This window comes from Colius striatus, chromosome 2 (genome assembly GCF_028858725.1).
Source record: "Colius striatus isolate bColStr4 chromosome 2, bColStr4.1.hap1, whole genome shotgun sequence".
In the NCBI taxonomy this organism is placed as follows: Eukaryota; Metazoa; Chordata; class Aves; order Coliiformes; family Coliidae; genus Colius; species Colius striatus.
In genome coordinates, this window is record NC_084760.1 from 87,328,963 (window position 1) to 87,353,935 (window position 24,973).

The window sequence follows — 24,973 nt, forward strand, 5'->3', positions numbered from 1 at the left end:
CCCCCTCCGCTAGATCCGGCTGGGCCGGCGCGGAGGGATTCCCGGGGGCTGTGCGGCACCGGGGGAGGGGGAGCGCGGAGAGGCGGGGGGCGGTGTGAGGGGGGAGGAGGTGCTGGCGCAGCGGCGGCGGCCCGAGGGGGGGGCGGGGAGGGGGCAACATGGCGGCTCCATATTAACTTCCCCCCTTCAGCAGCCCGCGCTGCCGCCGCTCTCCCCGGCTCCCCTTCTCCAAGCCCTGACATGCCGGGCATGATGGAGAAGGGAGCGGAGCTCTTAGGGTGCAAGAACCGGGCAGCCCCCAACGGCACCAAGAGCAGCAGCCCTTCCAACGGGCACTACTCGGAGCCGGAGAGCGGCGGCGGTGACAGTGGCGACGAGCACGGTGCGAGCCTGGGGCCGGCCCCGGGCCGCCCCGCCAGCGGGGGGAGGGGGGTGGCGGAGGCGGCATGAGGGGCGGCGAGCCGAGCCCAGCCGCCTCCCCCTTTCCTGTGCCGGTGCCGGGGCGGTGCTGCCGCCGCCGTTACTTCGCCGCGCGTCTGTACTGCGGCGGGCCGGGCCGCGGCCGCGTGTGACGGGAGGGGGCGGGGGGGGGGGGGGTGCGCGGGAGCGCGCGGCGCGGTCCCGCGGCTGCCGGGCGGCCCCGCGGTGCTTAACGATGGGGAGTGTCTCCCGGGAGCCGCCGCCGCCGTCCCTATTGTTCCGCTGAAATAAACTCTCCCTTCCCCCTCCGGCCCCCTCCCCGGCGGTCGTCGGGGCTTAATCCGCGGCGGCGGGCGGGGTGGCGGGGGGAGGAGGTGGCTTATTCCACACGGCCGCGGCGAGGCGGCAGGGGCTCCCGGGCGGCGCGTCCGCCAGCCAGCCAAGCCCGCCCGCCCGCCACACGGCGGTAGCCTGGGACGGCGGCCGCCCGGGGAGGGGGGGGACGGGGACATCCCAGCCGTTAATTTCTCCCCCCCCTTCTTTTGCGTTACAGATGTAGGAATGAGGGTCGGAGCGGAATACCAGGCGCGCATTCCTGACTTCGAGCCCGGTAAATCGCTTTTCGGCTTGTAACCTGACATCTTGCCGCCGCCGTCTCCGGGGCGGCGGGAGGGGTGATGGGTTCGGTGCCGGGGTGGGCTCGGCTCGGCGCTCCCGCGGCAGCGAGGAGAGAGTGTATTTATCATACTGTTGAGCCTTTGTGTCGGCGATCCGGTGCCGGCGGCGGGAGGCTGGCAGAGGCTGCTCTATGCGCACCCGGGGCGGGGCGGGTGGGGGCAATCGCGGTGGCAAATTTTCACTTTATTATCAACGTAATATGTGTATCCGGCGGAAAAAGGCAATATGCCTTTTCTTTCATTCTTAGGCTGTTTGGTTTTTTCTTTTTTCCCCTGAACCCATAACGCATATAACATAGTACTAAGGTGATAAAAATAAAGAGGAGGGGGTGATGGATGTTCTTGGCCAGTGCTGGGAAGCGATGCGCCCTCCGGAAGCAGAGCGGAGCTGGCTGCGTGCGGAGGTGCTGGGTGGAAGATATGCTTGGTGGGAAACTCCTGCTCCTGGTTTTGTGTGCTGTAGTAGCCTTGCTAGCCCCGCTGTTGCAGGGTAAGCTGCTCTCCTCCGCCTTCCCCAGCCCCGCCCCGAGGGATACTGGCTACGCTCGCCTAGCCTGGTACTCGCTTTTAGGAAGTTAATTTCTAGAATGCTATCTTGGCGTTACTACGCTGAGCAGTGAAGCCGTAGGAGCGTTTATCAGTTTTGCTGTAGTGGTCAGATGAAACCTATCTACTTTCCTGTTCTCCAAACAGTCTCCATTGGTGTCAGATGATTTCCTACCGGAAGAGGATTGGGCCATAGCTTCTCACATAGTGCTTCACGTAGTGCTGGAGGGAGCCCCTCTTGATGGGCGAGAGTCCCCACAGGCCAAAGAAAAGGCTGGGGGAAAGAAAGGGAGAGGGTGGGATTAAATAGATGCATGATCTTGGCATAAGGGAATGCCCTTCCCCTAAGAAGGAGTGTGTAGTCTGGCTCTCTTTGTTAATGACTAACCGTTTACCCTTTATTTTTTCATTGCCTGCATGAAATAAACACAAATAAAAATGGTATTTTCTAGTGTGCAGACTCGACTCGTTTTTCCTACAAGCCAATTAAAACAGAAAAACACATAGTGTTTGAGTTTTTTGATTAAAAGAACCCTGCACCCCTTTTAGGACAGCTGAGGTTTTTTGGTTTCAATTTTGTAAACTGTATGTGTAATAATATCATTGCATTTGTAACTACCGAACTAATTTTATACTTTCTTAGAACTACACTTCTTAGAGCCTTTTAAGTGTTTCTCAAGGTTGGAATTCAACTGATGCTTCTTTACCTAAAAACTGAGATTAATATATACTCCTTTATCAGTTTCCCTAATGATCAAGATCTTTTTTTAGTAAGTCCTGTGTTAGAGGCATAATACATAATATTGTTCTTACCTATGGGTGTATTTTGATTATTAGGGCAAGATAGCAGCTTTTTTTGTAACACCTAAGTCTTAAAACATTTTTTTTTTTTCAAGTCAATCAAGTGTAAAAGTACAATGCAAACTTATCATGTTAGGTGGATTATCTGAGAAGATCTTACTGAAATCTCATGCTTTCATGTTGTTTTGTGTTTTGTTGGTTTTTTTTCCTGATGAGTCTTGAAGCGTAATTTCTTAGAGATGTAAGTAATGATGGACAAAAAGCTGGGCTTCTGTCGTAGTTATGCTTAGGTTACCTTTTTTTTTTGTAGGCAATGGTATAACAGTTTTTCTTCTAGGCTTGCATCTATAGACATAGGCACTACCTCTAATTAACAAAACTTTAATGCTGTTTCTTCTTAGAATTGTCTTAATTCGGTTATCTTTTAGTGTTTACCAGATAGGTTAGAATTTATATTTATATACATTAAGTGCTTGTTTTTTTAACTTCTTTAAAACAAATAGGTGATAGAAGGGAATTAATGATGGATGAAACTAGATAAAAGTCTAAGGTATAAAGTTAGCCCTCTAGTTCACACAAAGTACTAAAATGAGTAGAATAAATACCAGTTGTTTGGCCTCACTTAGTCTGCGTTCAAAAATAGTCATAAGCAGTGCTCTAGAACAGTACATTGAGGAACGAAACATTTGTGATTAAAGTTAGGATAGTAGTAAACATTTTTAAGATGAGTTCATGTATAAAACTATTTGTCAGTATCTCTCGGAAGAGAATTAGAATTAGGTCTTCCTCTTCTTATGAACAAACCTTCAGAGAGCTCTAAGGGAATAGTTACTACTGCAATGAGATAAATTTTCTAACTGCAAAAGATGGTTTAGATAAAATACTAAGTCTTTTCCCTAATTTACTGAGTTAATAAACCATCTCCATCTAGATTTTTGTCTCCTCCTGCTGGTTTCCTGTAGTAGTTTATGTTCTTCAGGTGAACTTGTTTTGGCTGGTGCTTTCTGACCCACCGATAGGTGCAGCAGGGTGTTAGGAAGCTGGTATCCTTATGTTACGGGCTGTTCATGTCCTCTTGGAAAGTGTGATTGAGAATGCTGCCACAAGAGATACACCATACTGCTGTGTCATCCCACAAGAGAACTGCTAGAGAGGTTTTACTCTACTCAGATTTAGACTTGCCAAAGGCTTTAGTATGCACTTTGCATACTTAATGCTGAAATACTTATTTCTCATTTACCATCTTCTTAGGGATAGGAGGTTGAGACTGTCAAGAAATCATGAAGTACTTTTTCCCCCTATATGAAAACAGACTTTCTTAAATGAAAGTTATTAAATTCCATGGTGAAGTATATAAAATTTTTCATTTGGTCCTTGCCATTTGTCCTCACATTACCTGATTTTAAAAACTTGCTTACTTCTTTTAAGATTTCAGGTCCTTTATTTTAGAAGTTTAGTTCTTCCTCCTAGTTTCTGTGTTCCTACTCTCAAAACGTAGTCGTAAGCAGATAATGATTCTTTGTATGTTGGAAAGCAGTATACTTTTAAATTGTTATTCTGCCCCACAGTGTCTTTATTAAGTCTTATACACTTCCATATTTTAATTTTATTCTCAGTACATGGAATCATGTACAGAACAGCATCATCAATGTGTATTGAACTTCTAATGCTAAATTGAAATTTAGAAAATGTTAGTTTGCTGCTACAGTTTGTCTTTTCTGGAAGCTGCTAGCCCTCTTGGTATCGCAGAGGAGCTCAGCATCTAAGGCACAGAATCTTCTTCCAAAGTAGCTTGAATGTGGCGTTTTGGGCAGGGGGAGACTTGTTTTATGCAAGATATAGCTCATGGTCTTTCTCTTCCTTACTGGTTGTAACTCTGCCTGGTATCTCCAAACACTGTCTATAGTAGTGTTACTCATGAGATATATCACCGCCATTTTTTGTGGGGAGAAATGCTACTCGCTAGAATCCTTGGGACATAAAAGACAAGAAGCGGTAAAGGTAGATCATGATCATGCATATGGAAGTAGAGGGATCCCTGTATTTTAGCTGTGAACATTCAGGATGCCTTCTTTTGAACTACCTGTATATGCCCCATCCTTCCTTTGTCACCCTTGCTTCCGTTTTGGCAGTGAGAAGACACCACCTGAACAGAAACAGTTGTCTGATTCCTGGTGGAGAAAAAGAGCTGCTTCAAAGAGGATTATTCTGATGGGAGCTGCTTGTTAGTCTCAAGGGCTGACACCTCAGTAGGGGAGTGTCACTGCATATACTAATTCCTGCAGGTGCAAATTATAGGACTTTCACTTTAGTACTTAAGTATTCATTACCTGATAATATCCATGGTATGCTGGTGTCTGTCTGGTATTTTGGTTCTGAAGAAAAAACTGAGGATGTACCTCCTCTACTAAGTTTAGACATTCTTTGCTTACGAGCTGAGATGCTGATGCATTGTGTAGGGGTCCTGTTTTCTCCTCAACTCTTAGAGTGGAGTACAGGGTAATTTACTTGTGATTAAAAACTGAGTGGACAAGGGAAATGTTGTGACTGTGACACGTTTGCGTTACTCTGAAATTAAATACTGCATTCCTAATGATGAAAAAATGACACACATTTTTGTTGTAAAGCACAGAAGCTGTTGCTTTATGAATGTATGTACAGTTTTAACTTGTTAAAGAGTTGATGGTGCATTTAGGTTATCTGTCTTGAACATATCATTTTTGGCAGATGGATGAGTTCTTTTAGCTTTTCTAATTAACTGGTGTTCAAGTTCACAACCGTAATAGATCTGAAGATTGCAAAGATGATAGCAAATACAAAACATTGCTAAACTGAAGAGGGAAGAGGAACAAAACATAGTACATAATTAGAAAGCACTAAGCTGTTCTATTTTCCCAAACATTGATTTGTTTTGTTTACTTTCTTTCCACAAGATGTAGAACCTAAAGAATGAAGTTATATTTCACTAAATAAAAAAAAAATCTGTCCTCGTCCAAGAAGGATGCAAGGAAAGTTCCTCTTAGGATGATTCCTCAAGGAATTTTTACTGACTCAAGTGTAAATGCTCCAATTGTTGAGGGATGTCTTAGCAAGATAAACTGTTGTAAACAAGTAGATTGTAAGAGGCTTTATGTAGTGGCATACATCTGTAAAATAGTCACAAAAAGTAACTATTAGTTAATCCTTTTTCCAGTATCGAGGAATTCTCTTTTACAGTATGTTGTTGGGATTTTTAAATCAAAGTTTGATTTATTGCTTTGTACCAAGTCACACTGATATTGCAAAAATTGCTCTGTCTTCCTGAGAGGTAACTTGGACTCCTCCTCTTGCTATATTGAGGTGGAGGTGAAACATAAGCAAAAGAACCCAACCCTCGAAAAAACCCAATCGATCAAAACCACATTATATTTACACCAATTTTTTTTCAACAGCTACATAATTGGTTGGCTGTGAATATCAAAATTGCATGGATATAAATCAAGACTAGAGAGGTGAACAGAATTATTGCTGGCATAATTGGTAGTAAAGTTTCTTGCTGAAAGGGTCAGGGATAGTGACTGTATTTTACTCCTTTTTTTGCTTATTATTGTTTAATAATAATACAGTAAATCCTGATACTCCTGAGATAGTGATAAATGTTATGAGTACTAATAGACAATCATAGCTTCTGGAGGACTGTTCCAACACAAATACTTCTAAATTTTGCATCCATGCCAACTTCAGCAGTGCACTTTAACGGTTCAATTGTGGAAGGTAAGATCCTGTCTAAAATCCAGTTGTGATTGAACCTTAAGAGTACTCTTCAAATTCAGCCATTCAGTGACTTAAGGAAATAATGTGGAATTAATGATTTGGGTTTTTTTTCCTTTTCCCTTAGTTCTTGGGCTGGACTTCTTAATATGGTCGACTTTTACTTACTGTCCTATGAATAGTTGTTCTATAGATCCTATTTATAAATACTGAGACTTCTTTTCTTACAGGTGCCACAAAATATACTGATAAAGATAATGGAGGGATGCTTGTATGGTCTCCATATCATAATATTCCAGATGCTAAGCGTAAGTCTTTCCCTGTTTAGGAGTTTGGATGCCTAAGTATAACTAAAAAATTGTTTTTGTGTGCCTGTTTCTTCTTTATTTTATACAGCGAAATTGCAGATTAGTAAATTAAACAGCAAATTTCTTTTTTAGTATTTTACTTAGAGAACTCTAGGGAAAGAAGAGATCATGGTCTCTTAACTTAATAGTGAAGTCTTTGTTTCAAATCACACTGCCTGTGTTGTGTCACCATCAGCATCTGTGAAACCTTTAGTTAAAAGAACAAAACATCTAAACATGAGGAACTTGCTGTTCTGCATTTCTAGTTGCAGTGGATAAATTCAGAAAAGGTGTGTTGAGACTCAGTTCAAGGGCAAAATATTATTGCTGTCTTCTCAGTAAGAACTGAGTACTTTCTCCCTTCAAATGTGACCTGAAGTAGAGGAGTCATCTGACTAAATGTGATCAATTATCTGTTTGATCTAGTTTAAACATGTTTCTGATGCTAGAGTTTCCCATTTGAGATATAGGGGAGTAAATGCCAGACGCAGTCATACGGACTTGGTCCGCAGGACAATTTCTGCCTATTACCAGTAGTTAGAAGCTCATATTCCTCTACATATGTGGGAACATACCTTCTACTACTGCAGAACAGTTAGAAATAAAATACAATTGTGATTATTAAACACTTTCTTTACTTCTTTATTACTTTTATATATTAATATAAATACTAGTTACTAATATTACTATTATTTCTTTACTTTCTTTCTTATTAAACAGTTCATGACAAGGATATCTCTGATCCATTTGAATAATGAAGATATAATTACTTCCTTTTCTCAATCATGCTTCCTTTCAACTACATTTGATTGCCACTTAATTGTGATCTGTAGAAGGTGAATGGGAAGAGCTTATTTCTTTAAAAATATAAAAAGTACCCATTGAAGATCAAAAGTAGCAGGACTTCACTGAAAAATGATTGGAGGTGTTCAGTTCAAAGCTGGTTCTAGTATGGCCAAATGTTTTAAAAATAAGTTATCGGTGAATTTGACCTCATTATTATAAATTTTTATATGGTCTTGAAAACTAACTTTGTGCCATGGTTATAATTACCATTGGTCAGTGAAAACTACATCAATATTGAGGATATGCGTAATCATTGATCTGGGATCTGCTTATATTAATTTTTAATGTGTTTGGGAATCTGAACAACATAAATAGTTCAATTTAGAAGTAATCCAGGTGTCTTTAACAACCCCACAGTGTGTCTATGTTCTTAAGAGTGGGTTCCAAGAAGACATAGCTTTTCAATAACCAGCAAGTCTCTGATTCTCATGAAGAAATTATGAGCCTCTGTGGCTTTGTTGTAGTAAAAATGTGAAAGAAAGCATCTTTTTCACTGAGAATTAACTTGTGCAAAAAGTTGATAAAATTAAATGTTGAATTAAAGACAGTGGGCTTATTTATTATTAACAAAGCTATGAATAATGTTTTGGGGGACCCGGGCCTATGCAGTGTATTAAAGCAGGGGAGGACTGTTTTCCGATGTTTGAGGGCTTATTATGTGTCACCTTACAGCAGAATTAAAAGTACTAAAGAATAATTCTGATGTTGCTTTGTTACAGTGGATGAGTATATAGCAATAGCAAAGGAAAAACATGGATACAATGTGGAACAGGTAAGTGCTATGAAATGAGAGTGCTCATTTAAACCATTTTTTAAATATAAAAGTATAACGCAACTCTTTTTTTTTCCCCCTTGGTTACCATTAATTAACGCTGTTTCTCTTCAGGCACGGCAGCAAACACTGCAGTTAAATGGATCTGCATACAGTTGTGGTCTGGATTCTCTGCAAAAGATTGAGCTCTTTGTTTTCATGACATGCTCAGCTTGTAATGTGCACTTTTGAAAGGTTTGGTATGTTTCTTGATACACTGGGCATGTCATGCAATTGTGTGTGTATATTTAGCTAAACAGTTTCTTAGGAAAGCAGCTTAGAAGTTTAATGTTTCAATTAGAATTAGAGAAAGAAGAGGCAAACCAGCTTTATTTTTTCAGAGGCAGGAAAATTAAATTTGGGTTTAGAAAGTAACAAGTTCACTTTTTACTGTCATAACTTTAAGTCACCATTTTGTAAAAAGTACAGGATAAAACCTTGCTGCTCTGCACTTAGTTCTATTGTAATTTTCTTCCTATATTAACCAATTTACATAAAAGGGAGGTTACCTGTTGCAAAAAAAACCCCAACTTGGTGTACAAGTGGAAACAAGTTGTATGATCAAGTTTTGGAAGACTGATGCTCATAATAATGAAGACTTGCTAGTCAACTGCTATCTGAAAAAGATGCTGCTGATGTTATGATGTCCGGAATACCTTCACTTTGATGATGTTTGTTTACAACTTGGCTTTTGTTAGGGGAGAGAAAGAACTGAGGGATCTCAAAGTAAGTCTACCAAAAAAGATTAATTTTCAAAACAGCTTCTGGTACAAAATTTTTGTACTGTTCACAGTGGAAAAGAAATCAAGAGCTTCTCAGTTCCTCTTTTTAACAAGATAAGAGCTTTGCTATGTCCAGATGATTAGAAGATGTGAAATCAGGAATTTGGAGAACAACTGGTGATCGTGTCTGTGTTGTGTGGTTGAAACTAAGTGGATTACTTTTCCCAGTTCCCATGCCAGACTTGGCATCAAATCTGTCATTGATTCTCTGGGAGAAAGTCTAATCAGCATAGAATTCTTTAGGAATACAGAGAAATTAAGTTATGTAAGAAAGTATATTTAAATTTCCATTCCTTATTAGGTGCATATGACATGGAATTGGCCATGCTGTTATTTATGGATTGGAGAGTTGTAGAAAGACCACTCTTACTTTGAACTTTCAGACTTGGCATTTTGGATGATCCTCTGGCTGCTAAAAAGTATTTTTATTTTCTTTTTTGAGAGGACTGGTGAAAATGACCTGAGTACTTATAAGAACTGTGTAGGTGATACATGCTTGTGAAGGAACAAAGGAGGTCAGATTTGATCACCCTTCGGTTCTTGATACTTCAGAGTTACTGCTGCCATTCCAACCTTAAACTGGGTAGCTTTTTAATCTTTAAAATGCAGATGTGCCCACTCTGCCTGTTGTCTCCAAAGAGAATTTTGTAACCATAGTACGTAGCCAATAAAATTGTAAATACATTTTGAGAAGGAGTTCTGGTAGTAAAATTGTATTTTAAATAAATAAATTGCGTTTTTTTAAACTTGTCTCAACATTTTAGAAAGTTGACTAAATCCAAAAGTGGACTATTTCTTTTCAAAGGCTCTTGGCATGTTGTTCTGGCATAAACACAATATTGAGAAGTCCCTTGCGGATCTCCCAAACTTCACTCCTTTCCCTGATGAGTGGACAGTTGAAGATAAAGTCCTATTTGAACAAGCATTCAGCTTCCATGGAAAGAGCTTTCACAGGATCCAGCAAATGGTAAAATAATACTTTAATTGTGTTAAATAGTTCAGATGCACTAAGAGAAGAAAGGTCCTGTTGAGCTAAAATGTCACGTTGATTTCTGTGTAGAAGCTCGAGGAACAACCTTGTATATGAGATTTAAGTTAATTCAACATGTCCTCAGGACCTGTAGCTTTTTCACTCTTAATAAAAAAAGTCTCTCTCATCCTCTCCCTTTTAAAAAAATGTGTACAAGATACTTTTCTACTTTTTCTCATTCATGTATTTCAAGTATTTGGGTAAAGGTGGCTGTAAATAGAGCAGAATTATAATTTTGGGTGGAATTCTAAAAGTATTAATACATTCATGAATTCTTCTAGCTTCCAGACAAGACTATTGCAAGCCTTGTAAAATATTACTATTCTTGGAAAAAAACACGCTCCAGGACAAGTTTGATGGATCGACAGGCTCGAAAACTAGCTAATAGAAATAATCAAGGTGATAGGTAAGTTTATTTTTTTTATATATTCTTAAGTAGCTAACCAGAGATTGAAGTCTTTCTGGATAAAGATGTCAGAGTAATTTCCAGCCATTATGTTTCAGTATGAGCTGTGTTTTTAGACTTGAGCATCTATGGTGATGTCTCTGCTTTCAGCAAGGGATTTGCTAGCTGTGCTTTTAAGAGCTGTATCACTCCAGTTGGTGTGAGTTGTAATAACACTTAAGTGCTTTAATGAGTAACTGTAAAAACAAGGATTTAAAAGAGCTTGAAGTCTGGGAACGTGATGTGGAAATAATGCTTTATTTGAGAAGTCTAACCCTATATTATTATCTGAGGAGGAGCAAGTTTGTGTGGATGTGAGAGTTTTCTGATCTGGGATTTTTTTGGGTTTTTTTTTTTAGTTAGAATAAAATGACAGTGGTTGACGTTTCAGTTTTAAACAACTGTGGCAATTAGAATGCCCAAATATATTATAACAAAACTGTACATAAAACCTTATTTTAGGAGTCTTGAATTGCTATCAGTCTAAGAGAATTAGAGCTCAAAATAGTTTTAAATTGTCTTGCCTAAAAGGGATGGCGTTCTCCCTAGTTATTAAGAAGAAATGATATTGTACTTGGTCTACTTAACAAAGTGAAATTATATTTGTATACTTGAGTAATTTGTACTTCTATAGTGATTTATTATGTTGAATGTATAAGTAACATGATCATATTTATATTGGAATGTGTGATTTAACATCTATGGAAAACTACCTAGCTGGAGAAAAAGGATCTGTTTAATTATGTTATTAAAAAACTTCTGAAATATTAAATTCACATGCTTGCTTAGTGATTATAACTGAAAAATTACAGAAGAAAACAAGTTAATCTAATAATATATAAATAATTCTGATACGTTTTTACTAATAACTGGACATTTTTGTGCTGTTCTTAAATTCATTTATTTAGACATTATATTGTGTGAATGACTGGATTGGCCTTGACTGAACTAACTGCTATTTCTTCAGCTTTTTCCTCTCTAACATTATTCAGCAGATTTCATTCCCTTCCCCTAAATTGCTAGATCTTGAGCACCTTGGTGAAAAAGCAATCCTGTGTTTTCCTGTCTTTATATTGTCCCCTTTACCTCCTCATAGATGTCAGCAAGTGTTCATTCATCCACCTGCTATCGGGGTTTGAAAATTGATCTATTAAAACTAATGTGGTGAATGATTATTTCTTGTTTCGGTATAGTTGACTTTGTAGGTGTTTAGGCTGTCACAGTTGGTTGAATTGAAGAAAGGTGACACCAAGTTTTTCAACAGCAGTACCAGGAATGTTTGAAGTCATAGTGGAGCTACAGTTTAGGATTGCTTGTTTATCGTAATTTTTAGAATTTAATAAAGGAAATATCTTTGTAATGGCTCTCTTTTGAAAGCTGTAAATAACTTTGAGATTCCATATACTTACAGCAGATCTTTTAGAGTAGATAATTCTGTCTTAATCTGATATCTATTTATGTTTGGGGTTAGAAAACAGATAAAATGACCAGCTTATTATGATCTGTCCTCAGTGATGATGACATAGAAGAAGCTCATCCAATGGATGGAAATGATAGTGATTATGATCCCAAAAAAGAAGCCAAAAAGGAGGTAACGGATAGCTTAATGGTGAATGTCAGTTTGTTTGTTTTCTGTGAATGTGTTACTGTGAAGAATATTACTTGTAGGTAAAGAGGTTTAACTTGCAGCCCTCTGAAATCACAAGGGGTTTAGGTGTCCTGTTAGGATGTGTATAGTTTTACTGGTTGTGAATTATTAGACTCTGAATGTTTTCATAACATTTTAAATTTAAATGACATTGTTACGAGAATAACTTTTTTTGTTCTTTCCAAGCCACAATGAGGTTATGCATTTCAGCTAATAGATGGCTTTATTGAGACGCTTTCTGCTAATAAATATATTATAAATAAAAAGTTTTAGTCTCCTAATGAGCATTTACTGTTAGCATTACAGTTAAGTGCTGTGTTTGGGGTACCTTCATATTTTGGAATTTTTTGGGATTCTTTTGGTAAACATTGTTATTTGTGAACATGATGAGAAAAATACGGTTAAGTGTGTAAACCTGTGATGGTTTCCTTGATCAATGTAATGCATTTAATGGGACAGTTCATGCTTCTTGAGAATGTGAGACGAGGTAGTGTAAAACCTCAATGTTCCCATGAAGTACTACCCGGGATTATTAATAAAACTTTGCAGTTCTACCCAAAAGAGTGTTGAGTAAGAGAGTGCTAGGTTTAGATTCCATTCTCAGCTTTACAGCAACCTTCAATGTATTGCTTATAACTGCCTTGGAGAGGATGAATAAAGAAGAATTACCCCCTTCTGTAAAAGAGTTAGACATTTTAATTTTCTTTTAACATGCCAGGATATGTGGGGTTTGGTGGTTTTTTTTTTTTTTTTTAGAACTTGAAATGGCATAAGATCTAATAATGAACCCCTTAACTTCTCATTCTGTTGTTCTAGCTATGTTCTTAGAATCTGATTTGAGTTTCTGTCTAAGACACTTCTAAATAAGGACCATTTTGTTCGATTTACTACATGCTGTCCAGAATGCAAGTAGTGTGCTCATAGATTTCTAGGAATAGGGCAAATAGGTCTGCAGTATCTGATGAAATATTTAGATCTATGTAAGATAATTATGTGATCTAATGTTTCTGTCAAATATAGCAAAATGTAAACTGACTAGACTACTTGAATGTGCAGAGCAATGGAAACTTTCAGTACCAGAGAAAACTAAAACAAACTAAACAATCTTAGCAAGACAAAAGCTTGAGAAAGTATTTTCACTTTAAATCCATATTTAACAGACAAGAACTGCAGTGTCATACTAAAAGAGCAATGCAGAGCCAAAACCCAAACTATATAAATGAGCCAGATGTAAAATTAACCTTGGGATTTTACATGTCAAAGATTTAAGGCTCTATATCAACTTTTCAAGGAAGAGCAAATGTCTTAAGTGCGTTACAGATGGCCTCTGTCAAGTCTGGACTGATATTACATTAGTTGGGAAAAGAATATGGCAGAAAGGTTAAACTTGGTAGAGCAAAACTCCATTTGCTGATCTGTATTAATGCTCTGCTGCAGTTTGTTTCCTCTTCACCGTGATCGGATAAGCAAGCACCTCCTCTTAACCTGCACGGATGTCAGCAGGGAGGAGCAGTAGGAGCTGCTTGAAGTAGTAAAAAGCCTGAATCCCATCTCTGTTCTAAGCATTGCTTTCAATTGGAGACTCCTTGCGGAGAAAGTTGTTTTTGCTTCTGTACTTGTGGTTTGTAGGGAACACATTTGCTCTATGGAAGTCACGTACATGGAGACTAGTTGTTGTGTAGTTTTGCTCATTGGAGACATAGCTGAATTTTTTGCATACCGGAACATACCAGAACAGCAGTTACAAAGACTGTTTCCTCTTCGCTGTCCTGTCCTTGGTCAAAAAATTTTAAGTTACATGGATTTGAGTAATGGCTACAAACGTATATCCATCTGCTCTCTTCCAAATCTCAGATCCCCTTCAAAAACAAACAGCTCTATTACTTTCCATGAAGTGTTTGTAGCAGGCAAAAGTGTCATCTCGCATTCTTGCCTAGTATTTCTCTCATTCCTCCCCTTATCTGCACTTGAACTCTTCATATCTGAAGAGAAATAAATGTGTAAATTCACTGTTTACTTGGTTTAAGCATATATATTATATGGTTTTTATCTCCTGCATATGTAAGAGATTCTCAGATTTTGTCCTCTTTGCAGTATTCAGGCTGTGACTTCTATACTACTTTCCATATTTTCAGCCATGTTAAAAAGGAAGAAAGGTTCAAAAACTGACCTAAGACTAATGCAGGCTTATCCAGCAGTGACTGGTATGCTACATCAGCTCAACTGCAAGACTTATTTTGGATACTACATGTAGAGGAGGATGTTAGCCTAGATTTTCTTTGTCATAATTGTGGCATTACAATGCTATATTATACTTTAGTCTTTAATGAAGTTGTATACAGGATACTGTTACTCTTTAATGATTTATTTCTTATAAATTAAAGGGCAATAATGAGCAGCCTGTTCAGACCAGCAAAATAGGTCTGGGTAGAAGAGAATATCAGAGCTTGCAGCATCGCCACCATTCTCAGCGTTCCAAATGCCGTCCACCAAAAGGCATGTACCTGACCCAGGAAGATGTCATAGCTGTTTCCTGTAGTCCCAATGCAGCCAACACAATTCTTAGACAGCTGGATATGGAACTAATCTCGTTAAAGCGACAGGTACCATGGGTTACTGGTCTTGTTTTGTTTTCATCTCAGATTGTTCTGATTGTAATGATTTTGAAGATTATCTGTGAAGATTCTGAAACTTCTTTAATGTGAGTCTTCCTAATTTTGTTCCACAGTTATCACCAGAAATGCTGGACACTAGCTGACTAGCTATTCTTCAGTTTTGTTTTTTATGTTCATCTGATCTTGTGGATAGCATGAAACAAGATTACTTCCTTAAAAAAAAAAAGGGGTGGGGGAAATGGCATGAAAACATTGGAGGTTTGAGGACAGGAGAAAACCCAAGTCACGTTTGATACGATTCTTAAGTTTGTTAAAAGGACTTGTGTGACAAGTGAGAGTAAGACCAATTAAGCGGAAGTTAAATAATGCTTAAAATTTTAGCTTTTTTTCCTGGATGTCCTTCCCCACATACCATGGGGAGGCAGGAATAATGGGCCTAGTTATTTCTCCATTTGCATTTATGAGCTTTCTACTTTTCATTAAATTTAGAGAAGCTTTGTAGCTTTCACGTTTAAGAGGACAATTGCCTGCGTCCTTTGCATGAAGAAGTTAACTTTTGGCACTTGTTGAAACACAACAGCTTCTAAGAGTGCAGCAGTATGTGCATGCTTGCTTTCTAGGAGCGATGGGGCTACAAAGTCAAGGCTTATCTCCTGGAATTTCTGCCAACTTAGAGACTGCTAAGAGCTGCCGTGTTGCAAAATCGTGGAGTGAATAAAGGGTTTCATGGGGTTTTTGCTCCCTTGTATTCTTTTACAGGAGAAATATGCTTCTTTCTGTCACAGCGGGACTCTGGGGCTAAATAGCATAGGTGGGTTTCACTCTTTAGCCTAAGTGTAGGTGAGTTACAGCCTTGAGGTTGTGTTTCTCTTTTTTTCTTGCAGTGATCTCAGAGATGCAGCTTTTGGACTTTCCCACTGAGTTGTCTGCTTTTGTATCCATACTTAAGAGCACATGTAGTAGCTGTGCACAATAGTATGCAAAACTATTTTCTTTCTTACCTTGCCTATGTGCATCGCTGTCAGGTGTAAATGGTTAATAGATCTGTGTATGTATGCTCAGAAGCTCTCTCCTTTTTGTAGACTAAGATATTTATTTTTTTTTTTTAAATTTCAAGAATCACCTTTAAAGGAAATAAGATGATCTAAGTTCACTAAAAAGCAGTCTATCAGAAGGAACTAACTGGAAACATGCATTACTTTCCTCCTCCCCAGCCAAAGTGCTTTTTGGAGAAGGAAGAAGCTACTGCAAATAGTGCATGTCACTTAGATTTCTAAGAAACAAGTTTTGTGTCTAAGATATTCTGCTTTCTTCTTCAATAACATATGTATCAGTATCAGAATTTGCTTGTTATGTCCCACTTTTAATATTCCTACAGACAAACTGTTCTCTTGAAAGACTGGCTTAAATATTTTTCTCTCTCTAGTAAGCTGTGTTGTATTTTTCTTTTTTTTTAAACAGTTAAAAGTAGTGAAGCCTTAAACCATATTTCTCTTTCTAACTCAGGAGGTACACTTGTGGCAATCCTAGTGAAGATATATGTGTAAAGTGACCAACTTTCTTTGTGGAGCTGATTAACTTTGTTGTTTTTGACCAAGGTTCAAAATGCTAAGCAAGTAAACAGTGCACTTAAACAGAAAATGGAAGGCGGGATTGAAGAATTCAAACCTCCTGAGGTAAAATAGAATAAATATTAGAATTTATGGCTTCATACATACATTAGTGGGAAGCTACAGAAATGTTTTTTGCTGCAGCATAGTGTTTGCATTTCAGCAGCAGCTTAAACAGTATCTATTGAATTACGTGAGGGGGTGAATCTGGCTTCTTTACAAGAAATTGGTGGCAGGCTTTTCTATGGCAGCTGGCTGAGTAAAGAGGCAGAAAACCTGAAGTGGCATGTCTGTTCATCACAGTAGGGAGCTGAAATTGAGCCCTGAACTATGTTTTTTCTGATTAAAAGTAGATGTAGATTGCTAGCAGTAAATTCTGTGTTCTCTGGGAAAACGTGGCTATATATACATTTAGACATCCACAGTGAATGAGTTATAACTACTGAAGTTCTCTTTTTGCTTGTTTTAAAGGATTGGTTATGAAATATAACGTGAATGCCAAATGCTCCAGACACCAAGTCCTAGTAGTTTAGACAAATGTAACTATAAATTCAAATTCTGTCTGCATAAAGATGATTGGCTTGTGCGTAACTTACGGTATAGCTGATACTAAGAATGGCAGTAGAACAGAGGAAAAACTGTTGATACAATTCGAAGCTCAAATCCTTAAATGGTGTTTCATAGAAGCAATTTTAAACTATACATTTATGGCTTATAAGCAAGAGAGTTTTAGACACAGTACAAAATTTAGTGCAAGTAAAACACATTTTGATGCTTGGATGTCTTCCAACTGTTGAAACTTTTTAATGATCTTTGTGCCATTTTTCTAATTTTAATAGTCTAATCAGAAAATCAATGCCCGTTGGACCACAGAAGAGCAGCTTCTTGCAGTACAAGGTATGTTAATAGTAGTAGCAACTTGAAATCTGACATGGAGAATTTGAGGAGGTACTTATGCTTCTATTTGTATTTCCCTCTAATGAAAAAGCTGAATTTTATCCAGTCTTAAAGATTACCAGGAAAACAGCAAAACCAGTGAGAATATTTAGAGCATTCATCCAAGCAACATGACATTAGTCTTTTATTTACTGTTACTAAATCTTTAATGGAAAATCTAAGGTGGATTCAACAACTGCAGTAGTACCCAGAAGTCCCTTCCATCATGCTCTAAATTACCTTACATAAATTTTCTGAAGTGGAAGATTAATAATTGAAGTAATAAAATTTGAAGCGAACACTTAAGACATCTTTCTCTATTCTTAAAGTAGGAAAAAGCAGAAGTAAAACTGCTTTACAGTTACTTTTCTTTCTGTTCAGGAAGGAGTAAAAGAGCAGATACCTAGTGAAGGCTGAAGCTGCATATGGGTGCTTAACCAACAGACTCATTGAAGAAAAGCTAACATTTTCTAGTAGGCTATCAGTACAGCTAATTTGCAATTATTTTGTTTATATGATGGAAAACTGATTCTTGTTTTAGCATACACTGCCTGATCAAGGAGCATGCAAGGGAAATACATAGAGAATGTAACCCTGTCTCGTAGACAATATATGTTGACTTAGTTCTGTGGATCACCTTTCTGAAAGTTATGTAATCACCTCAGTTATACACATCTGCTTTATTTCTCTGTATTCTTCACCTTTAAATGAAAGACTGAATTTTAGTATAAAACTTTGAGTTGGATCGGGATATCAGTGTAAAGTTATGCAGGTGTGCCGTATCAGGTAGCTGTTAGCCAGATGACTGAGTCAAAAGTTAAATTTCTTTCAAAGTGTGAATGGAAATGCTGAGGAACACGGTGTGTCTGAAGTCATGCCTTTCAGATGACATGCCTCAGATTGCGATTGCATTTCCAAACCGTCTTCTGTCTTAAGTTTATAAACTCAGTACTGATAGCAAGCTCATTTTATTTTCTTCCCAAATGCAACTGAAAGAGATGCTTATCTTTTTAATATAATAGTCTAGTAAGTAGAATGGTTGCCGGAGAAGTCGGGAAATTCCAGGTTCATTGTGCCTGCCTTCGCATGAAAGGATTCGACTATCTTGCAATCCTGCATTTTTCATAGTTTAGTTATTGCAGCTCTTGCTAACTTTGGGAGGCAATAAAAAGGCATTTAGATTTTGTTAAGCTGCGGCTGTATGTGACTTACAGGGTAAATAATAAAAACTAAGGCACGAGCAAAAGAGAATGAGGATGGATGATGATTCCCTGGAGAGGAATTCTAGTCTCTAGGGAATGTTTTGTGTTTTTGTAAAGGTAGTCAGTCTCAGTACTTAAGGGTGGGGTAAGAAAGCAGGCCTTCTGGAAGAAACCTGCTTTCATTGACTTTATATGTGCTTCTTACATATATGGATTGTTTCCTTCTTAGTCCCCTTCCTTTACTACTGTATAAAATGGAGATGGGAGAGAACGTTAGCACCAAGAATGAAGTATTCTTATTATTCCTTCTTTACTTATTGCCTGTTAATTGAGTCTCCGTTCTGGAATGAGTCTGCAGTAGATATCTCTCAGGCTAAGGACTCTGTCTTGCTTCAAAATAATTGCATTATTACTAGACTTAAACGTGAAGAAAAGAGAAGCAATGGTTCTAAAATGGTGTACTAAAAGCTGCCATAACGCATGTTTAGCTTGAACTTGGAAGTTGACTTGAGCATGGGGGCATTTAATTTGTACATTTAAATGAATTATATCATCAAAAGTATTGATACATTTTGGCATGTGCTTCTAATAATTTTACAGAAATCATAAATATTAAGCAGGTAGGTGGCACTTAACATGTTCACTTGAATTCAGATGGTAAATCCAGTCATGGAAATCATAAAAAATAAGCTGCAGTAATATAATTTTCTTACTGTTTTCCTAAACGTAGAAGAACTCCTGTCATCTCTGGGTTAATTGCAAGAGACTGGCAGTAACTGAAGAGGAGGTAATGAAAAAACCCACTTTAAAATAGAGCTGCATGTCATTGTGAAAGCATTGTGGCTGCCCGCAATGGGGTTGTGGACTCAAACTTAGAATTTCTGAGCTGATCTGTCATAATATAACTTAATAAGGTACCGTTCAGCTTTGAGTAGTTATTGAATTTAATGGGCTAATTCATCACTTGAGGTGTTCTTAAGTTACAAACTTAATGTATAGAAGTGTGTGAGCACTGTAATCCTATGACAGTGAAACTGCAGTTTTCATAACCCAGAGGCTGTCATTAACTATTTCTGCCTCGTTGTGCTGCTCTGTTGTATTGCTTTGGACTCCAGCTGTTTTGCGTATCCCTTGGTGTTTGCTGTGCTGCATAACATTAAGTAGACAGATAGCATCAAACTTGGGAGCAAGTTCCTCTCGGACATTCAAGATGAAACAGTGTAAGAGTGAGCATATATGTGCTCAAGTACACCTTTGCAACTGGGCAAAGTTCTGAACAGCATAAAGGATTCCCATGATGAGGCCTACTTTCAGGTGAGCCAGGAGAAAGATGTTTGTACATGCAAAGTGAGGCTATGCAGTCATCCTTTGTGAGCTTCACTTTCAGCAACTTAATAAAATTATCCCTATTGAATAACAAATTGAACACTTCAGAAATTATTTGGGTGATGTTTGGCATGGAATTTATATAAGGATGTGTAACGTGCACCAATTTGAAAGGGATGATGGGTTCACATCAACTCTTACAGATACGCCAGCACCTTATGCATAAAACATGTATTGAACTTCCTCTGTTTCTGATGGAGTGTAAAAAAAAAATTTGCTACACCACTATGTATCACATTGCGGTGATGCTAGAGCCCTACTAAATAGCACTGAAAAGAATCCAAAAGGAGTAGTGCTGTATGTAGCTAAACTAAGGAAAATTTATTTCCTTTAGATATTTCTTATAGTTTATCTCTGAGTGAAGCTATTTGCTTGGAAATAAGGATTAAGACTTTATTTTTGACGACTTCAACTAAAGTTAGCCAACAGACTCAGTCCTTTTTCAGATTAAGGGGAAGGAGGAAATACAGACAGCATAGTAACAGAAAAGACTGAAGTCACTAGAAGTCTGAGTTAAGGTTCAAACAAATATGTGCTTTGTTCTACTGGACACTGTGTTCACTTGAGTAATTCTTACAGGATGTTAAGTACATTGCAGTGAACGTGTAATGTTAATTATAAATTAGGAAGGGTGATAAGGGTAAGACAATCAAAGAACGTTAAAACACTAGAGGAGAGTGCTCTGTGGGCACACGCAGCTTTTATGGAGTATAACTGATACCTTGTACAACTGATAAAGTCCCGAGCCAAATCCTTGTCTTTGCTTTGCTTAGACACATACCCTCCCACATGGCTCTGTTAGAGTCTTTTGTTTTCTTTCCAAGGTTCTTGCAGTCAGGATTCTCTTGTGTGCCCTAGAAAAGTTCTTAAATAATGTTACTGGGCTCTTGACAGCTGGAAAATCAGCTTCAACAACAGAAATTGTTATTATCTTGGAGCTGAACTTTTCTCTTAAATTGCACTGAGTGTACATTACCATAAGCATCAGAGGTGCTTATTACCAAAGAAAGTAAAGAGCAGAACAAGCTGAAGGTTGTACTCTTCACAGTTAAGTTGAAAAAGAACATAGCTTTGAGATTTGAAACAACTCTCACTTTCTGAAGTGAGGCATGAAATCAAGTGTAAATTTATTTTCTTGTAATGAGACAATGCCTGTCCTCTAAGCACTGTAATGTTCCCAAGGAGTTCAGATATAAGGTGCTTCACAGAAGTCAAAGTGTAAGTCACTCATGCATAGCTGAGAGGAAAAAAATGAGTCTTCTGGTAACTCAGTGTGGAATAAAACTCTGTTTTGTTTTATTCTCTAAACTTTTGGACATCTGATATACTTTGTGTAACTAAAATTTGGGTTCTGGGATGCCAAAGGAGATTTCTTTCTTAAGAACAAAAGAGAAGGAACTGGACACGTACCATAAACACAGCTGAGAGAAAATCAATATAAACTTGAGGTTATAATTCCAATTTTGTATGTAAAAACTACAGAATGTTGTATCCTAGGGAGGTTTGTGTTATATGCAAATGTAGTTTTAGAACTTTTAAAAGTGCATGTTGATTTTCTGGAAATGCTTAAGTAAAAGTGGCCTACTGATTTCAATACAAAAATGAATGAAAAAAAAAAGATGCAAAGATATTCTGTAATGCGGCTTTTTTGCTGGAGGATTCGACTCTGGAGGTTTGGGCTGGGTTGTCTTATAAAATGGACATCAGTACGTTATACTTACTTACATTCCTCAGTGTAGTTGTCCCAAACTCCCAGCTCAAATGGTGAATGAAAGCTTTGAAAAGACTTTGTCAGATGTGAATGCTTGCCAATTGCTTCTCATAGCCTCAGCAGAGCCTGTCACAAGTGTGGGAGTGAGCAGTGTTTTGTGACTTAGGGAACTGTGCTCCCCTGTTCTCTCCTGTGTTTGATCCAGTAGCTGCTGCCCTCTACCACTCCTGCTGCACAGGCTGTGGGCAAAGAAACATCTGCATGCAGCTGGCACAAAGGGAACTTACAGAAGCTATTTGTGTTTGTCACTTGACATTTTCTAGTTTGCAGCTATACACACACTCAGTTATCCTCCCTCTCCCGTCTTGAATTTGTCTTGGGCTTCTTCCCTTAGTGCAAGCATGCTGAAGGATTTACTTTTATTTGTCAGAGGCCATTATCTCTGTGGGTTGGGAGGCTTGGTGAATAAGCCAGCATCTTGAACAGTGGGTAATGACCTTTTAATCAAGTTCTTGATTTGTATGTTGATAGTTGTGCAATTAAAACTATTTTGTTGTAATGGCAATTGAGGACTTTCCTAATAGAGAAGTCCTTCTGATTAGCAAGTCCTTGGTTTGCAGGTCCCATAGGTTCTCTCTGTAGATACACGTAGCTGTGTCTGACTGATTCTTCACAGCTATGTTATTTACTTTGCCTTCCAGGTGTCCGAAAATATGGTAAAGATTTTCAAGCTATTGCAGATGTTATTGGCAACAAGACTGTTGGCCAAGTGAAGAACTTCTTTGTAAACTACAGGCGTCGGTTTAACTTAGAGGAGGTATTGCAGGAATGGGAAGCGGAACAAGGAACCCTGGCTTCTAATGGTGATGCTTCTGCTTTAGGGGAGGACACAAAAAATACTTCTAATGTGCCATCAGGAAAGAGCACTGATGAAGAAGATGAGGTGTGTTTTGTGTACTAGAAATAAGTAAGCATGGGTTGAGGAACAGCATTTTATTTAGTGATATAATGTAAGGTTAACTGGTGTGGAGTGGCAAACCGCATTCTAAAGAATGATGATGAGCTTGCAATAGAACTTCAGCCAGTGTCGTTAACCAGCTGGGAGCAGGACTGCACCTTTCTTAGTGACAATCACATTACTGTTTTATTGTTAAAGTACAGTTCTTGTTCTAGAAGAAGACTCCTGCTTTGTAAATATTTTTAGTTCTGCTGTCTATGATGTTTTGGTTGGTGATTTCTTTTCAGTAACTTCTCAGGTTTTTAGTTTTGTTTTTTTTTTAAATGCTGTTTCCTGTATAGTGGACAGTGGCAGCCCAACTGCACCACATTCTGGCAGGGATGACTATTCATGCAGTCTTGTCTTTGTCCTTTGTGCAGGCACAAAGCACCCCAGCCACTCAGTGTTTAGGCCCTTCACCTCCAGCGCAGGCATCTGCTCCAGCACCTACCGCTCCCATGGCAACTTTAAATCAGCCGCCCCCGTTACTTCGCCCAGCGCTTCCTGCCGCTCCTGCTCTCCACCGGCAGCCTCCGCCCCTCCAACAGCAGGCGCGATTTATTCAGCCACGGCCGACTCTCAACCAGCCTCCGCCTCCACTCATCCGCCCAGCTAATTCCATGCCTCCGCGTCTGAACCCACGGCCGGTGTTAACCACGGTCAGTGGCCAGCAGCCTCCTTCGCTAATTGGAATTCAGACAGAATCTCAGTCCACTCTGCACTGAAGAAAGAAAGCTGAATTATGCTAACTCCTACGTTTGCAAAATTGTATCAAGGTACTTTTGTTTTTTCCCCCGAGTAATGAAGGGGAGAAAAGAGCAAGTCTTTCCAGGTATCAGATCAGTCCTACAGAGGAGCAAGCTAATAACTAGAAACGGAACCATGTGAATGACCACCTGTATAAAAGTATTTTTATGTCAAAGACTTGTACAGCAGAACAATACAGCCCTCCTCTATATAAATAACTGTTGAAGGAAGCTAACTTCTGAAATGAATAAATGTTCAACACACCAAGATTTTTGTTTAACTGATTTTTACTCTATTTATTTTATTAAAGTTCTTTATAGTCAAGCATCTAACTACAGGAGAGTAGTCTGGCAAATCTAGGAATAGATAATGTTGTAGAAGACCTAAATGTAGCATTAGGGTTGGGGTTTTTTTTTTGTGTGTGTGAATTTTTAGTTTGTGGGGTTTTTTTTTTTACTTTTTAGTGAAAAAAAAATAATGGCCTTAGGTTCAGAAGTTTTAGCCCTGTTTAGGTAACAGTAGAAGCATTTCATGCACTTGTAAAATGTAGATGTTTCTTCTCTTCATGTGTTTTTTCCCAGAAGAATTTTCTTGTGTAAAAAGGTACTGTCTTATTAAGTACTCCTCTGAAAGGGTAGTCTGAAGACTCAGTGAGCTATTGTACCAAACTTACTAATAGAATCTTGTTCTACTCCTGAAGGTTAATTGAAAACAGGAATGCAGTTTCCTGCTGCAGTGTCTCTTCTGGCCTGGGGTGGAGAGAGGCAGAAACTGTACCACCCAGGAGGATGACAGAAGAGGAACCATGTAGCAAGAAGCATTAATTTAATTTGTTATTCCACTAATTCTTCTAAATTTAAGTACAGCAGAATTTCATTCCTCTGAGAATGGCCAGCTGCAGTTTGTGTATGTTAAATTATTGATACCTTGCTTAAGAATTGGTGAGGGAAGTACAGAGGGGGGGGGGGGTGGTGGTGGTTGTAGAACATTGTGGCAGTAGGGTTACCACTGCCAGCCCAGTCTTACTGTTAAATGATTCTGATTTCTGTTATTTCAGGCAGAGTTGATGAGCTGGGTTTGAGGCTATTATGGAAGACTTTGGTGTTTTGTTTTATTGACTAAGTAAAATCTGCATTCGGGTATTAGTTATTGCTTCTGAATTTTAGGAGATTGAATAGGGGTTTTTCCATTGCATTTTTGCCTGAAAGGGTTGGGTTTTTGGTTTTGGGTTCTTTTTAAAAAAATAGTCACCTCCACCTTCCAAGTAAACCAGGCTGCAAATTTGAGCATTTGAAACTGTGATCTGAATCAAGCTATTGATAAACTTTGCATTCTTGACTATGTCATAACATTTACGTTGACTGCCATGCTACTTAGAAAGCTACTTTTGCTTATAGCTGAAATGATGTTTGAAAATGCTTTAAATCCATTCTGTCATTAACTAGATTTGCCCTTGACTTAAATGAGAATTTATTTGAAAATGCAATGTGCTCTCCCTAGCTCTTTCACAGATAAATTGGATGGTCTAATGATGAGTTTAGCAGTGGGCTAAGGTCTTTTTATGTGCAAAGGGAATTCTTACAGTGTCAGATCCTATTTCATTTGTAAATCCAGTATTAAAGTTTGATAGTTGTGGCCCGAATTGCAGTTCAGGTGTTGACCTTTA

General features: G+C 38.7%; 1 protein-coding gene across 9 annotated transcripts; it reads left to right on the forward strand.

Annotated features, from left to right (window-relative positions):
- The first annotated feature begins 155 nt into the window (after window positions 1-155).
- RCOR3 (REST corepressor 3) lies at window positions 156-24,252 on the forward strand. 9 transcript variants are annotated; one of them, XM_061991379.1, is made up of 12 exons: window positions 156-382; window positions 974-1,030; window positions 6,425-6,502; window positions 8,107-8,159; window positions 9,786-9,947; window positions 10,292-10,416; window positions 11,968-12,064; window positions 14,488-14,706; window positions 16,317-16,394; window positions 17,168-17,225; window positions 22,265-22,506; window positions 22,941-24,252. In XM_061991379.1, the coding sequence occupies exons 1-12, from the start codon at window positions 241-243 to the stop codon at window positions 23,283-23,285; spliced, it is 1,656 nt and encodes a 551-aa protein (XP_061847363.1). In that variant the 5' UTR covers window positions 156-240; the 3' UTR covers window positions 23,286-24,252. The 9 variants fall into 9 exon arrangements, with proteins under 9 accessions (XP_061847363.1, XP_061847364.1, XP_061847371.1 ...); XM_061991380.1 differs by having other exon boundaries at window positions 11,968-12,046; XM_061991387.1 differs by lacking the exon at window positions 22,265-22,506 and having other exon boundaries at window positions 22,941-23,270.
- The last annotated feature ends 721 nt before the right edge of the window (window positions 24,253-24,973 follow it).